Source organism: Malaya genurostris, chromosome 2 (genome assembly GCF_030247185.1).
Source record: "Malaya genurostris strain Urasoe2022 chromosome 2, Malgen_1.1, whole genome shotgun sequence".
In the NCBI taxonomy this organism is placed as follows: Eukaryota; Metazoa; Arthropoda; class Insecta; order Diptera; family Culicidae; genus Malaya; species Malaya genurostris.
Window position 1 is genome coordinate 192,012,901 of NC_080571.1, and position 15,005 is coordinate 192,027,905.

General features: G+C 39.6%; 1 protein-coding gene across 10 annotated transcripts in view; it reads left to right on the plus strand.

The window, feature by feature from the left end:
* The window catches only part of LOC131432914 (E3 ubiquitin-protein ligase TRIM37-like), a 67,058-nt gene that overhangs the window by 13,395 nt on the left and 38,658 nt on the right, over positions 1–15,005 (plus strand). For all 10 annotated transcript variants that reach the window (XR_009229992.1, XM_058599494.1, XM_058599498.1 and 7 more), the window contains exons 7-9: positions 9,335–10,133; positions 10,212–10,614; positions 10,680–10,805. Coding sequence is in view for 9 of the 10 variants with exons in the window: in XM_058599494.1 (XP_058455477.1) it covers positions 9,335–10,133; positions 10,212–10,614; positions 10,680–10,805 (1,328 nt within the window). In the remaining variant the exon portion in view is untranslated. The remainder of the gene's footprint in view (positions 1–9,334; positions 10,134–10,211; positions 10,615–10,679; positions 10,806–15,005) is intronic.

The window sequence follows — 15,005 nt, forward strand, 5'->3', positions numbered from 1 at the left end:
AAAAAGCATCACACTATGATCCATCCTGGTTTCACTGCAGCAGGGAATGTGGCCAATGCTGTCACTTTAGAACAAGCTCCATACGGTTCAGACGAAAGTTACAGATTATTTTCATCTAGCGAACATGATAATTCTGTAGTAGCAAATTCATCGAGTGTTGGTTCAACTTCGAGGCACACCCAGGTATTGTTATCAACCGTTATAGTGGCTATACCTTCTATGACTGGGAAAAAGGCACTCGTTAGGGCTCTTTTAGATAGTGGATCCCAAATCAACATCTGCAGCGAACGCTTGTGTCAGATTCTCCAAATGAAGCGTAAGCCCGTAAACATACCAATCTCAGGGGTAGGACAATCTGGTGCACGAGCCAAACATTCTGTGATGATAACCGTCGACTCCCGTGTTTCAACGTACTCGCGATGCATGAGTTTTCTAGTGCTTCCATCTGTAACAAGAAACTTGCCGGTAACAAATGTTGACACAAAGGGCTGGAATATTCCAACGACGGTGCAACTGGCGGATCCCACGTTCAACAAATCGGATAAAATCGATCTGCTTATTGGAGCTGAATGGTTTTATGAATTTTTAGTATCCGGTGCAACGACTAGAATGAGTCTTGGACCAAACTTACCGATGCTAGTCAACACGGTTTTCGGATGGATAGTTTCTGGCAGAACAACAACACGGGGAGATAAAGAAGTACTTTGTCATTCGGTTTCTGAAGATAGAACCATGGAAATGCTAGAGCAATTTTGGAAAGTTGAAGAGCTCTCTGATCAACCAGCATGGACAAAGGAAGAAGCTGATAGCGAGGAGCAGTTCATTAGAACTTACACTCGTTCGCGCGAAGGGCGCTATACAGTCAAATTACCAAAAAGGATAAATTTCAAATTCATGCTAGGCGATAGTGCAGAATCAGCTTTTCGTCGTTTTCAACACCTGGAAAGACGGTTGCATCGTGACCGTAAGTTGAACGAACAATACGTTAGCTTCATGGAGGAATATTTAGAATTGGGTCACATGAAAAATAAATGGAAATAAAATCGTTCACGGATATTAAGGAAGGACAACGGGAGGGATGCTTTTTACCGCATCATCCAGTTGTAAACGAATCCAGCACAACCACTAAAGTTCGGGTGGTTTTCGATGGATCTGCGAGAACGTCTTCCGGATACTCACTAAACGATGCATTAGCGAAGGGCCCAGTTATACAGGATGAACTTCTCATACTTCTTCTTCGTTTTCGAAAACATCGGGTTGGACTAGTGGCAGATGTCGAAAAAATGTATCGGCAGATTTTGGTACATCCGGATGATAGAAAATATCAAAAAATATTTTGGAGATCCGATCCAAATAGGCCGATCGGTATTTATGAGTTACAAACAGTAACATATGGGCTCACTCCTTCCTCTTTTCTCGCCACCCGTGCGTTACAACAGTTAGCAGAGGACGAAGAAAATTCCTTCCCATCAGCGGCAGGTGCAATCAAAAAAGATTTCTACGTCGATGATTTTATTAGCGGCGAATCTAGTGTAGAAAAGGCCATCACAATGAGAAGGGAAATGGAACAAGTTATGAAGAACGGAGGCTTTAAGCTTCGTAAATGGTGTTCTAATTTTTCTCAAGTACTAAGTCAAATACCTACCGAGGAGTTAGGAACTCGCCTCAGCGTTGATTTCAAGATTGAATCCGGAGAGCATGTCAAGACCCTAGGCATAACTTGGGAACCATCAACAGATAAATTCAAATTCAACTTTGTTTCGTCTAGTAACCATGCGCCTTGGACTAAACGCAAAATTCTCTCCGTCATTTCTCGTCTATTCGATCCTTTGGGAATGGCGGCTCCTGTCATCGTAAAAGCAAAAATATTCATGCAAGAGCTAGCATTGCTTCACATGAAATGGGATGACTCCCTTCCAATGCAATTCGAATTTCGCTGGAACGAATTTTATGATCAACTACATCTTTTGAATGAACTGCAAGTAGATCGTTATGCTTTCATTGAGAAAGCTATCGCGACCCAGGTTCACGTATTTTCAGATGCATCAGAGAAGGCGTATGGGGCGTGTTTATACATCCGTAGTGAAAATCAATCCAAACAGGTTAAAGTTAGACTAATTGCAGCAAAATCACGGGTTGCTCCCCTCAAACGATTAACATTACCAAGACTAGAATTGTGTGCTTCTCTGGAAGCAGCGAAATTATACGCCAAAGTTATCAAGGCAATGGGAATAATAGCATCCAAATCTTATTTTTGGTGCGACTCTACAATCGTGCTGCACTGGCTGCAATCTCCTCCTAATACTTGGAAAACCTTCGTAGGAAATCACGTATCAGAGATTCAAACCCTTACTTTTGGGAATAGGTGGAATCATGTTTCCGGAAAAGAGAATCCCGCAGATTTGGTATCTAGGAGCATGGCAACATTCCTACATCGCAAGAAGTCACTTTTTGGAGATATCAATAAGTTGGAACAACTGAAATGAGCATCCAAACATCCCACAACAATGGTTAAAATGGATACCACCATACCTCCGTATTGTTTCTTTGCTCCTGCTTGGAAAGTCTTGTTAGATTAGAAAAATTTATGATAGGATTAAGTTAAGCTAAGATTTTGATTTGTTATTGTTTTGAAATGTGATTTCAAGGGGGGCGGCTATGATGGAATCTACAAATTTTCTTCAACTTGCATGCAAGCTACACATCTCTGATTGCTATTAAGGGCTGTTTGGTTGATAAGGCGAGAGTAATCATCCCAACCGATTCAACTCCTCCATCTTACCCGATTCGATCTACGGTAGCTCGAAAGCGGGAGTGTAAGTTAGGTAACACTGATTGAGCGCGTTCCCCCTAGTTAGTATGCAAGTGGTTAGAGAAGGCGGCAGTGGTGATTAATAAAGGAAGCTATATGTCTCACGGAAATAGAACCATTATAAGTAGAATAAAGAAGAGAGTTAAATAAAATAATTAATTATAACATTTTCGGGTTGTGCTAAAACCAAAAATAAAGTTAGCATAAATTATTCTGCAAAAAAAAGGGAAAGAAATATTCAGTTCTTGCACAATCTCCCTCATAAAGATGGTGGGGAGTGAGAGTGTAATAGTGGAATATTTTGTTTTGATTGCTGTCGCCATTGCTAATTTATAGGATGAATAAAAGATCAACGATAGGATGGATAAAAATTCATTGAGATGAAATTAGGAGCAGAGTAGTGAAAACATCATTAGTGTTTTTAGCTGTTTTATAAATATTAGTTGAATTTTCAAGAAATGTGAGTCTATTCTCAACGTGGAGCAAGGCGAATGAAGCAGTAATATGAAATAGTTACAGTGATTTTAGTGGCTAAATCGGGGTTTGAAGGCGACGTCCTTACAAATGAGATGAAATAGGGAGCCCTTACCCCATTTATGAAAAAAAAAATTTGGTTTCCGTATAATAGACACTGTTGCTCAAATTTATTTAACAGCTGCCAAAACGATTAATTCAAACTTCGAAAAGTCTCTTGATCATGCCTTCTTTTTCCAGGCTCAATCCAATTTTGGAAATGTAGATGTTGCAATCACTGGGTTTTGTTCTGCTATATACTTTTAAAGCATATACACTGTTTGGTTAGAAAGCTGTTCAATTAAACTAAAGCTAAGTCTCGTAATGAACTTATGAATCAACTCTCCTTCGGTTAGGGCGAAGAACTGAAAGTTTCTTTCTAAATAATAAATGAGGATCTGCAAGATTAACAAATTAATATTCACATACTTCCAAAAAAGTATTCACATACTTCCTGAACTGAAACTTGAAGAGTATTCTTATTATCAATCGCTCGCTTTCAATCAGCAAACCGTATTTCCTACCGATTTTTCAATTTTGAGATTGATCATACATTTGCTGTTGCATATTTAGACTGATTATCACAATCGCTATAAGAGTTTTAATAAAGCCAATACTCTAAACAGTCGAACAAGAAAATGAATTGTAATTATGAATAGTTATACCTACAAATTGTAATAAATACTTCCAAAACTAAACTTTCGTAGCTATTCGGATTTGTTACCAACTTTGAAGGGGAGAGAAAATGAAAGATTTGGAAAAATGCTACGGTCTCAGTAACATTGTCATTTCTCATCAATATATTAAGTTTTCTTTGTGATTGTGACAAATATCGTGATCTTTTTCCATTTTTGATCATAATTACCGAATCATCAAAATGTTATTCAAAGTTTTTGAAATGTACATAATGTACTTCACTTTATTATGAAACACGTGCAAGGTTCTTCTAGTATCAGGATTCATAAAAATCTGTTTCGCTATTCCTGAGAAACGTTACCTTACCTTACCTAACAGCTATAGGCCTGGGGTGTCATTTGCTGTATCAAGCATACGTCTCCACATAACTCGGTCCATGGCTGCTCGTTGCCAGCCACTCAAGGCACGGATGCTTCTAAGATCACCCTCCACTTGATCGATCCACCTTGCTCGCTGCGCTCCTCTTCTTCTTGTACTAATCGGATTAGATTCAAGAACCATTTTCACTGGACTGTCGTCCGACATCCTTATGACACGCCCAGCCCATCGTAGACGTCCGATTTAAGCTGTCCGTACGATAGGTGGTTCTCCTAGCAGCTGTTGCAATTCGTGATTCATACGCCGTCTCCACGTTCCGTCTTCCATCTGCACTCCGCCTTAGATGGTCCTCAGTACCTTTCTTTCGAAAACACTGAGGGCGCGTTGGTCCTCTGCCAACATAGTCCAGGTCTCGTGGCCGTAGAGAACAACCGGTCTAATGAGCGTTTTGTAGATGGTCAATTTCGTGCGGTGGCGTACTTTTCTCGATCGGAGGGTTTTTCTGAGTCCAAAGTACGCACGATTCCCTGCCAAAATACGTCTATGAATTTCTCTGCTGATGTCTGAACTTCCGTGTGTCATTTGCGCGATACAGCTGTTCCATCGCTTCGCGATCTTGGTCTTCCTGGTGGCGCTTTTTCCTCCGGAAAACAGTGTTCTGTCTGTTCCGTGCCTGTATGTATCGTTCCTCGTTCGTCCTCGTGCGGTGTTGCAGCATCCTCGCCCTTGCTGCATTCTTCTCTTCGACCAACTGCTGACATTCGCCGTCAAACCAGTCATTTCCTCGATTCGATAACCTCGTACCTAAAACGGTTGTAGCAGTGCTACTCACGGCGGACCTTATGTTCCTCCAGCCGTCTTCAAGAGTCGCCGCGCCAAGCTGCTCTTCCGTTGGTAGCACTAACTCCAGTTGTTGCGCGTATTTCTCTGCAGTACGAATGCTACGTAGCTGCTTGAGATTGAGTCCCGGCGTTCCTGTGCGACGAGTATTGTGCACCGTCGATAGTTTTGAGCGCATACAAACCGCGACAAGGTAGTGGTCAGAATCAATGTTGGCACTGCGGTAAGTGCGGACATTTATAACGTCGGAGAAGAATCGCCCGTCGATGAGAACGTGGTCGATTTGATTTTCTGTATGTTGATCAGGTGATCTCCAGGTGGCTTTGTGGATATCTTTGCGGGGGAAGAAGGTGCTTCGAACTACCATTCCTCGGGAGGCTGCAAAGTTTACGCATCGTTGACCGTTGTCGTTTGTTACCGCGTGCAGGCTCTCCAGCCCGATCACGGGCCTGTACATTGCCTCCCGGCCTACCTGAGCATTCATGTCGCCGATGACGAGTTTTACATCACGCCGTGGACAGCTGTTGTAGGTTCGTTCCAGCTGCGCGTAGAATGCTTCCTTCTCGTCATCGGGTCTCGTCTCATGTGGGCAGTGCACGTTGATGATGCTGTAATTGAAGAAACGGCCCTTGATCTTCAATACGCACATTCTATCGCTGATTGGCTGCCACCCAATCACGCGCTGGCACATCTTGCCCAACACTACGAATCCCGTTCCTAGAACGTTGGTTGTGCCACAGCTCTGGAAGAAGGTAGCCGCTCGATGCCCAATTTTCCACACCTTCAATCCCGTCCAACAAAGTTCCTGCAGTGCTACGACATAAAAGCCGCGGATTTGAAGCTCATCATGCAGCATTCGGTCGTATCCTGGGAAGCCAAGCGATTTGCAGTTCCATGTGCCAAGCTTCCAATCGTAGTCCTTTGTTCGTTGCGTAGGTCTTTGCCGATTATTCCGAGCCGTATTTTCTTCTTGATCGTTCGTAACATATATTTTCCGGGCGGCTTGTTAGGCCTGCACCAACCTCCTGTCTCGTCGGAGGGCCATCGTGTCAGCACTGTTTAGAGTCCCACACTGACACAAGGACGGTAATCAGCCGCTCCTAACATGGAGAACAGACGCTGTTTCGAGTCGCCCCAACATGGGGAACAGACGCTCGGGTAGGCTCGCTCTCTGTAAAGAGAAGGCAAACCCCCCCTTCCCTGTCAGCGGGGTTGGTTACCCGATCTTTCCTATTGTTACTCGTACCCCAGCCGGCACCGCGGGGAGGTAGGGATAGGAGTTACTGGACAAGAGGCTAAGAACCACATTGGGGCCTGAATTGCGCATTGTCCAGTCGTTTACCAACCATCCTGAGAAACGTATAAAAGTTAAAATTGGAAGACATTAGATTTTATGGATTAGATTATAATATTTTACGTACTGACAAAGCTTTACTCTATGAGTTGCGTTAAATCAGTTTTCAACACCTCAAAGAAATTTAAAAACGTGCAATGCTTGCAGTAAACATAAATCCTTTTTTTTATTTTAATATGGAGGTTTTAACCTTAAGGTCATTCGCCCCTTTGGGCCAGAAAAAGATTCGGACCCTGGCTGCGTGAACATAATTCTATATATAATGTTATGTAATGACAAAGATAGTAATATAAGAAAGAAACTATGTAACTTTTGGGTGCATCGAAGTTTTTTCATATGAAAAAATTGGGTTTTGTTGACTTTGATATAAGAAGATATCGATGCACATGCCGTTCATGGTCATTTATTTGTAAATTCAAATCTGCTACTCTGATTCAATTGTATCAAAAATGCTCAAAAGTTTATACAGACTGCATCATAGCGTAATAATAAGACGTGCCATATCACGAGTCGCGCGCAGAAGAAAATGCGATGCTCTGAAATTTCAAGCAGCACATCCCGTTTCTATGTGCTTGCTACGCGTCTCGTACACGCTTTTGGTTTGCTCTTTCAGTCGGCGCTCACGCTCACAGGATATATATGCGACACACACATTTTCGGTGCGCTCTCGCTGTCGCATTTGTGCACGCATGAGCATTCGGAAGGCCTGCTCTCAATGCATGAACCGTGAGAGAATTTTTCTACATTTCTTCGCTCCAATTTATACTCTGAGTATTTCACAGCCCTTAAAAAATGTAATGTCGGATAATAATCGTTGCTATGTGGAATTTCCCAAAAGAGAATCGCATGTTGACAATTATCGCAGAAAATCGAATCGATGATTCAACTTGATGATTCTCATACTAGGTTGCAATATTTCAAAACCCTTGTGTGGAGCATTCACATACATTTTCATAGACACTACTTATATAAAGTAGAGCTAATCAAAGTCATTTTCATTGACTCAAAACAGATGAAAATGACAAGAAATTACTGTCACCCTCAGCTTCGCTTGCAATCTATGAGAACGAAATCCATGTCGAGTCAATGACATGGTCCCGCTCAAAATTGTGTTTTTTCTTTTATTTGCCCTTTCAGTCATTTGCAGTTTTCAGTGAAAATCCCATAGTATGCAGTGTCGATATTCAACCGAAGTTGTGAGAATTGAAAATGACAGAAAAAGGTTTCACAATAACTTTTACCTGTTTTGGTTTCCAAAGAAGTTCTGGGATGTAATTACTTCGATTTGCCATATTTTAGTCACTTTTTATAGCCAAGCGTCACAGATTTTCAATACGTCGATGAAAGAATGAGAATTGAAATTCTGCTGATGCTCCCTGAAGACGTTAGTTTGGTTTCGTCTTGTCATAGAGGAAAGAGTGACGTGGCAATTATACTCTCTCATTTTTTCGATGAGAAACGAAAATGCTTCGTCTCTCTTCGTTTGTTCTGGTGGCGGTCATTTACGAATGAGACAGTAAAACATTGAAAATGAAACTTTTGGAATGGTTTCTTTCATTGAGAATGCGTGACAATTTTAAGCTCTGATACAAAGGTTATATGCACATAGCAAGAATAAGCGGCAATAGTAAAATGATTCTATCGCAATTCTCGGTTAATTTTTCAAAAGGGCGTATACGCAAATGACAGTTTCTCTTTGTTTACTTTCTCTTCTATTAATTACCAAGCGGTTTCCACGTTTATCACTTAACTCTTTGCATGAAATGGTACCCGAAACTTTCGACTTTGAAACGAAATAGTGATATCAAAGAAAATCTTTTTAATCACATCACAATAATCGAAAGAGAGAGTGATTAAAGAGAAACTGTCACTTGCTTATACGTCCCTTTGAAAAATTAACCGAGAGTTATCAATTGCATGTATAGAATCGGATCGCGAAACGAGAATAAGCGATCGTTTGTTGCTTCAGAGAGGATCCCCACAGCAACGTGCTAACCTTTGATTCTCAGAAATGTCATCGAGAGAAAATCGCTCTCGCACTGGTGTCTATTCTATGTTAAATGAGCCATGCCGGGTTTGTGTTGTTGCGACGATATCCCTCTCTCTTTGATGGCACTGATTCAATCGTGTGAAGAGTTGCTAGTGAACGTAAGTAATTAAAAGAAGGTGGTTGCAGGTTTAAGTCCTATCTTGGAAGTAAACACATAGAAAAGTTATCAGGTTTTGAACACTGACAGCTCAGTAAATATCGTTTCAATTTGTAGTATTATTTCACCTATTGATTGAAAATATGTCTACGCACTATGATAGCTTCCTGATTTTTCGACATATCAGTTGAAATTTACTCTGATTGGTTAGAGCAGGGGTTCCCAAAGTGGTCGATATAGACCCCTTGGGGTCGATATAGACCCCTTGGGGTCGATATAGACCCCTTGGGGTCGATGTAGACCCCTTGGGGTATATGTATACCCCTTGGGGTCGATATCCTTTTTGCGGGGGTCGACGAGGTCTAGAAATCGACCCCCTTTTGTTTGATATAAGTTGTTATTTGAAATATTCATGCTAAAGAAGTTGTGTTTATTTGGCCATCCGCAGAAATTGGAAACTATTTTACATCAATATTAAAAAAAAAGCAAAATTGAATTTTTAAAGAAATTTGTTAATGGGGGTCTGAGGCCTAAGTTAATTCTAGTAAAGGAGTTCATGATCCAAAATAGTTTGGGAACCCCTGGGTTAGAACAAAAGATGAGAACATGAGAATCTACAAATTTCTGAACAAAAGATGTTTTTTTTCATTTCAGGTATGAATATAGAGTTCAAATGATTCATCAAAATTCATCTAAAATCATTCAACGAGAGTTCGTTTCGGATTTTGAAATTGGAGAATGTTGGGGATACAATCGTTTTTTTAGATTAGATCTGCTAGCAGATGAAGGTTACCTAAACATATTGAATGATACTCTAGAGCTACGGTACCAAGTGAGACCTTCAACTTTTCACCAAAAATGTCGTGATCAACAGTGGTATATAAATAATTTACTTCGAACTCAAGCACTTCATCTGACTGAAATCAAGGCTTTGAACGAACGCTTGGAATGTGCGGAACGTCTCTTTGAAAATAGTATCACAAGTTCATCATCGTCCGCTGGCGTAGAAATGGTTAGTCGTAAATCGCGCAGTTCATCGAACACTTCATTAGCTCTCAGCAATCGAAAAGTTGACACACCTCTAGTTAAAAGTAATTCAAATATGAAACAGTCAGTGAATAATGAATTTACCAAGAAACTGTCCAACACGGGAATATCGAATAATAATCAAAACTCTTCAGGTAGTATTGCCTATGAAAAATGTCAGAAAATTAGTTCTCTATTTTACTTTCTTCCAGATGGATTTAATAAACACTTATTCCCAATGAACACGAACTTATGTAGTAATAATAATGATATTCCACCAGTGTTATCTCGAAACAAAGAATCGATTTCAAAATCAACCAATATAACAAAGCCAAGTACCAGCTTTCCGGATTCTTCCAATTATCTTCCAATCTCCTATTCATCACCAAATCTTCAATCCAATAACAGTACATCTAGTCTGGAATCAGTAAGTATCATATGTATTACAAAACAAACCGTATGTGAAAAATTGCATAATATAACTGCTTCATATCTTTAACCGTAGGATGATGATTTTTCTTCAGAACACAATAAGCTCAAAGAAAATGAAATTATGAAGCTAACCTATCAGGTACCCTTCGAGGATAGTAGTTCAATCGAAGAAAACGATGTTGATACTGAGGAAATTTTATCCGGTGAAAACGACGTCGAATATGCTGAACTGTCAATGACACAGAGAATGCCATTAAAATCTACCACTGCCAAAAACACCAAAAACTGTTCCATAAATCATGATACGACTCTGGTTAACATGGATAGGGTACTACCGAGCGAAATAACACCTTCCAATGCTAATTCCTCTGAAGATCAAGCTGTATTAGATGAAGAATTAATGTTACTTACGTTATTTGATGACTCTACTGAGAATACTAATTTGTGCGACAGTGGGACGCTCAACAACCAAACATGTAAGCATGTCATATTTCTTTACGTACACTTTTATACGATACATTATAAAATACTTAATATTTAGGTAGGTATTCATTTCGTCATCCTGTTCTATCAGCCAGTGTATTTGAAAGTCTGCTGGAACCACCTAGTTTAAATGCAACTCCTTTAGCTGCAAACGACAATAACTCAACTGCATCTATGTCCAATTGTAAGTAAGGCTTTTCGGCACAGTTGGTGAAAGTAAGAGAATATAATTTGTTGATGGTCTCAAGATTATTCTGAACGTAATGATTTCAGCAAACAATTTTATCAATCACTAATTTGTTACTAATCACTTACAACTCTGACCACCTCCTATCGGGCAAATTGAAAAGAATATCGGTGGACTTCGATTTAAATATAGCACATCCACTTAAATCGAACCAAAAATCTTTTAGTTTAAATTGATTATTCAGCAATACGAATTACTAATTGAAAATTTTATTAGGTTCTACAAAAAATCCTAATTATAAATTTAAAAAGTGTGGTGTACAAAATATCGTGTTCTTATTGCGATAAATTATACATTGGATAAACAAAGAGAACACTAGATATTTGGTTCAAAGAGCACTTTGCAGAAATCGCGAAAAGAGATTACCGTATCATTTGAAGTCAAAAATAGAAGTCAAAAATAGAAGTACATGCCTTTTCCGTAAACTATGAATTAACTACCAATGACATAAGAACTTAAGACAAACCAAATTATAAAAATTAGATACAGCCGAAAATTTGGACATTTTCGACAAAAAAAATACACTTCTTTATTAAACAGAAACCAAAGAAATAGGTCTTCCTAACTTTTTATGTTACAACTTACACACAGAGTACAAACAAACACAGAAATTTTATCTCTTCCAGTTCCAGCTTACTATTCTCCATGGTTTCTACATGTTGCTAGGAATCGACCTACTTTCGTTTCATATAAAAGGAACAAAAGTAGAACCTTTTTCAAAAAACTTAAACCTTAAACTGGTGAAGGATGTAAAAAATATTCCGAAATACGTATTTGTATTGTGATGTTTATTATACATATTTAGTGTTTTGTTTTGTTCAACAATATATTTAATAAGGCACACTGCTTTAGTCCTAGGATGCCAAGGGCATTTCTTAAGAGTACATAAGACTAGGATAATTTCTTGAATTAAAACATCGTTGTTTTTGGTTCACATTGCTGATCATCGCAACTCTGGGGGATCCTGCCTCCAGTTGGTGATCGGCAGAGGTTGGATCTTACATGGGGATGGTCCAAATGACGTGGGTATTTCGGTGGTGACCGTATCGGTTTTGTTCCTGTGGGTCCGAGGGAAACACCTCCAGGCTATAAAGACCCGTGTTGGTCATTGACTGGAGCGGCCTTCCGTGAGCGATGATGATGTTACGGGAGAAAGCGAAAGAAACATAGAAAAGCAAATGTTGTGGAAAACAGCAAAAAAGAGAGGATGGGAACGAAATGGGGGGGATCGGGCGGATGTTAGTGTCGAACCTGTAGGTGAATAATAATCTTAGTTGAAACATAGTCGAGAAATAGTAGGAACTTTCTGAGCAAGATTTAACAGATTACACTTGTATGTTAATGTGTTCAAGGTACTGCACACTTAAAACCATTTCTTGAGCTCGGCATAATAAAATGCCGAAACTGATCATCAACACGTAAATTTGCTGATTGCTCAGTAATCAATACGCATGTTTCTGAGCTTCGTTAAATGCTTTCACTGATATTTCGGTAAAATGCTTCACTTTGCCGAAATTTGGCATAATTGTTTGCTGAATTTATCAGTAAACAACAGATATGCCGACATCAGCAGAGACGTTTGCCGAGATTTCGGAATATGCGCTAGCTGTTGCCGAGATTCAGCACGACAGCTGTCATTTATTGCCGCGTTACATTTTCGCTTCGCATTGTGCGATTATTTTCTAATGAAATTCTCGAGTGAAAAAATGGATAATCTTCGAAGAAGCGTGGAACCACTTGCAAGTAAAAATATTGAATAAATATAGTGACATGTTTCGCTTTATAAAAAGCGTCTTTATCAGAGCACTCGCGATTATAAGGGAAAAACACCCAACACGGGTCTCAAAGCGTCCTCGAGACAAAACTTTGGGGGATATGCGAAAAAATAACCCAATGCATGGAATAATTCAATAGATCAAGGTAAGTTTATTTGAACAATACCGTATATGCATCATTAAATATTGAACATTTTTGTAAGCCAAAAATCAATATATATTTTTATTTTCATATTTCCAGCTCGACTCAAGGTGGCCGCATTTGGAAACGCCGCTTTTTATTTATGCTACATGTTTTCAGGTAGGCTTTAAGCACTATTGGCAACAAATTTGTAAGCCTCCTTTAAGTGTTAATAAAATGAATTTTTTATCCTGAATGGCGTGTTTATAATGTTGAGAAAATACAAACAAAATTATTTGACTAGATTTTTAATTACTGATGATTCGGTAATTTATTTTTTCCATTTTTTCGTTTTATTGGATTGCCGAATATTCAGTGAACGTTTCACTGAGCAAACAGTAAATCTTATGCTGACGATTTCGGCAATATTTGACGTTTGTCAAATTTTAGGATACCGAGACGCTCAGTAATTTTATTTTTGCCGAGATGATTGCTGATTACTCGGCTGTGCGAATCTCGGCATTTTTTTGCCGAGACTCAGCTAAAAAATTTAAGTGTGTGGTATATGTGAATGTGTTCAAGGTACTGGTATATGTATAAGCATATAAGAACCATCCCGACTCGACAACACATCACGAACTGAAACCTCAGGTGGGCCTAAAGGTTTTCTTCAACTTGGTCATACCCTTTCCACGAACACACGACATGCTCGATGTCCTGAAAACCGTGGCCACAGGTGCAGATACCACTCTCCGCGAATCCAATATGCCCGAGATAAGCGTAAAAAGTGTAGTGGTTTGATATGAGTCGAGACATCCTGCCAATGAAATCGCGACTCACATCCATCCCCGTGAACAAAGGTTTCAACGATACTTCTGGGAAGATGGAGTGTAGCATTCGTCCCAGTTCATCATTACTCCATAAAGTTGTCCAATGTCAAAAGATCTGCAGGTGCCAGTTGCCCTTTTAATAACTTAATAAAAGCGCCACTATTCTGCATTCCCGAAAGAAGGTAGAACGATTCGCATTATGTATGAGCAACAGTAAATTCGGTACCCCATAAGGGATGCCAAACCAACTGCTAAAACCTTTCAAGGTGCTTCAAGAAGACTCTAATACCAGCACTCTGTACCATCTGTGCATATCGATGTCAACATTACATAAGGGCACATAAACCAATGAGAGTTTCTCTTTGTTTACTTTCTCTTTTGTGAATATCTCCTTAATTTTCACGTGTACCTACAAAGTATTCGTGTTGAATGAAAGATAATATTCCCATCTTTCCAACAGTACCAAATATGCAAAGAACGTTTGTATAATAACGCAGATATAGTCGAAAGAGAAAGTAAACAAAGAGAATCTGTCAATTGTTTTTAGGCTCTTTTGAAATGTTGACGTCGATATGTGGAATTTATTTTCTTCCACTAGCGTTTTTTTGTGTGGTTCTTTTTAGCTGGAAAGGTGTCCTCTTTGTGAGCAGTAGAATTGTTCGCTCACAATGCAATGGAAACTATAAATTCATTCACCGGTGAATGAATATTCCAAACCCTGATGGAGAACCAAAAACACGTATACGTAGTTGCGTCAATGCGGGACAATTAAAGACTGTCCCAGAAAGTATGGACGCAATCAAAAACCGCTGTCATTTCGCAATGTTTCAGAATCTGTCTATTTTTATGGCAGCGTCCTGTTTTTTACACTCTTCTCTAACCACTTGTACAGTTGTTTATTCGTTTTCATTAGTTTGTTTCGAAATGCGTGGACTTTCAGCAGAACAACGTCGAAAAATTGTGTACAAATGGTGCACAGAACGCGGACTGTCACTGAGAAAGATAGCAAAAATGGAAGGAGTAAGTGAAAATGCCGTGCGAAATGCAATCAGGAAGTTCGGTGAGGATAACCCTCAGTTGGATAAGGCGTTCGAGCAAAAGAAGGAGGTTTCAGTTCGGGATGTGACCAAAAAAGTGGGCACTTCGAAGTCAAATGTTCTTCGTGCTAAAGAACGTTTGAATCTTTGAACCTATAAGAAGCAGAAACAACCAAAACGTAGTCCGAAACAAGAAGCATCGATCAGGCCGAGGGTTCGAAAGCTATACAATACGATTCTTGTTGGAAATTTGAACTGCATAATCATGGACGACGAAACCTACGTGAAACTCGATTACAAATCCTTGCCGGGATCACAATATTATACGGTGCGAGAAGGGCAAGTGTTAAACCAGTCCAAGGCATCGATTGAAG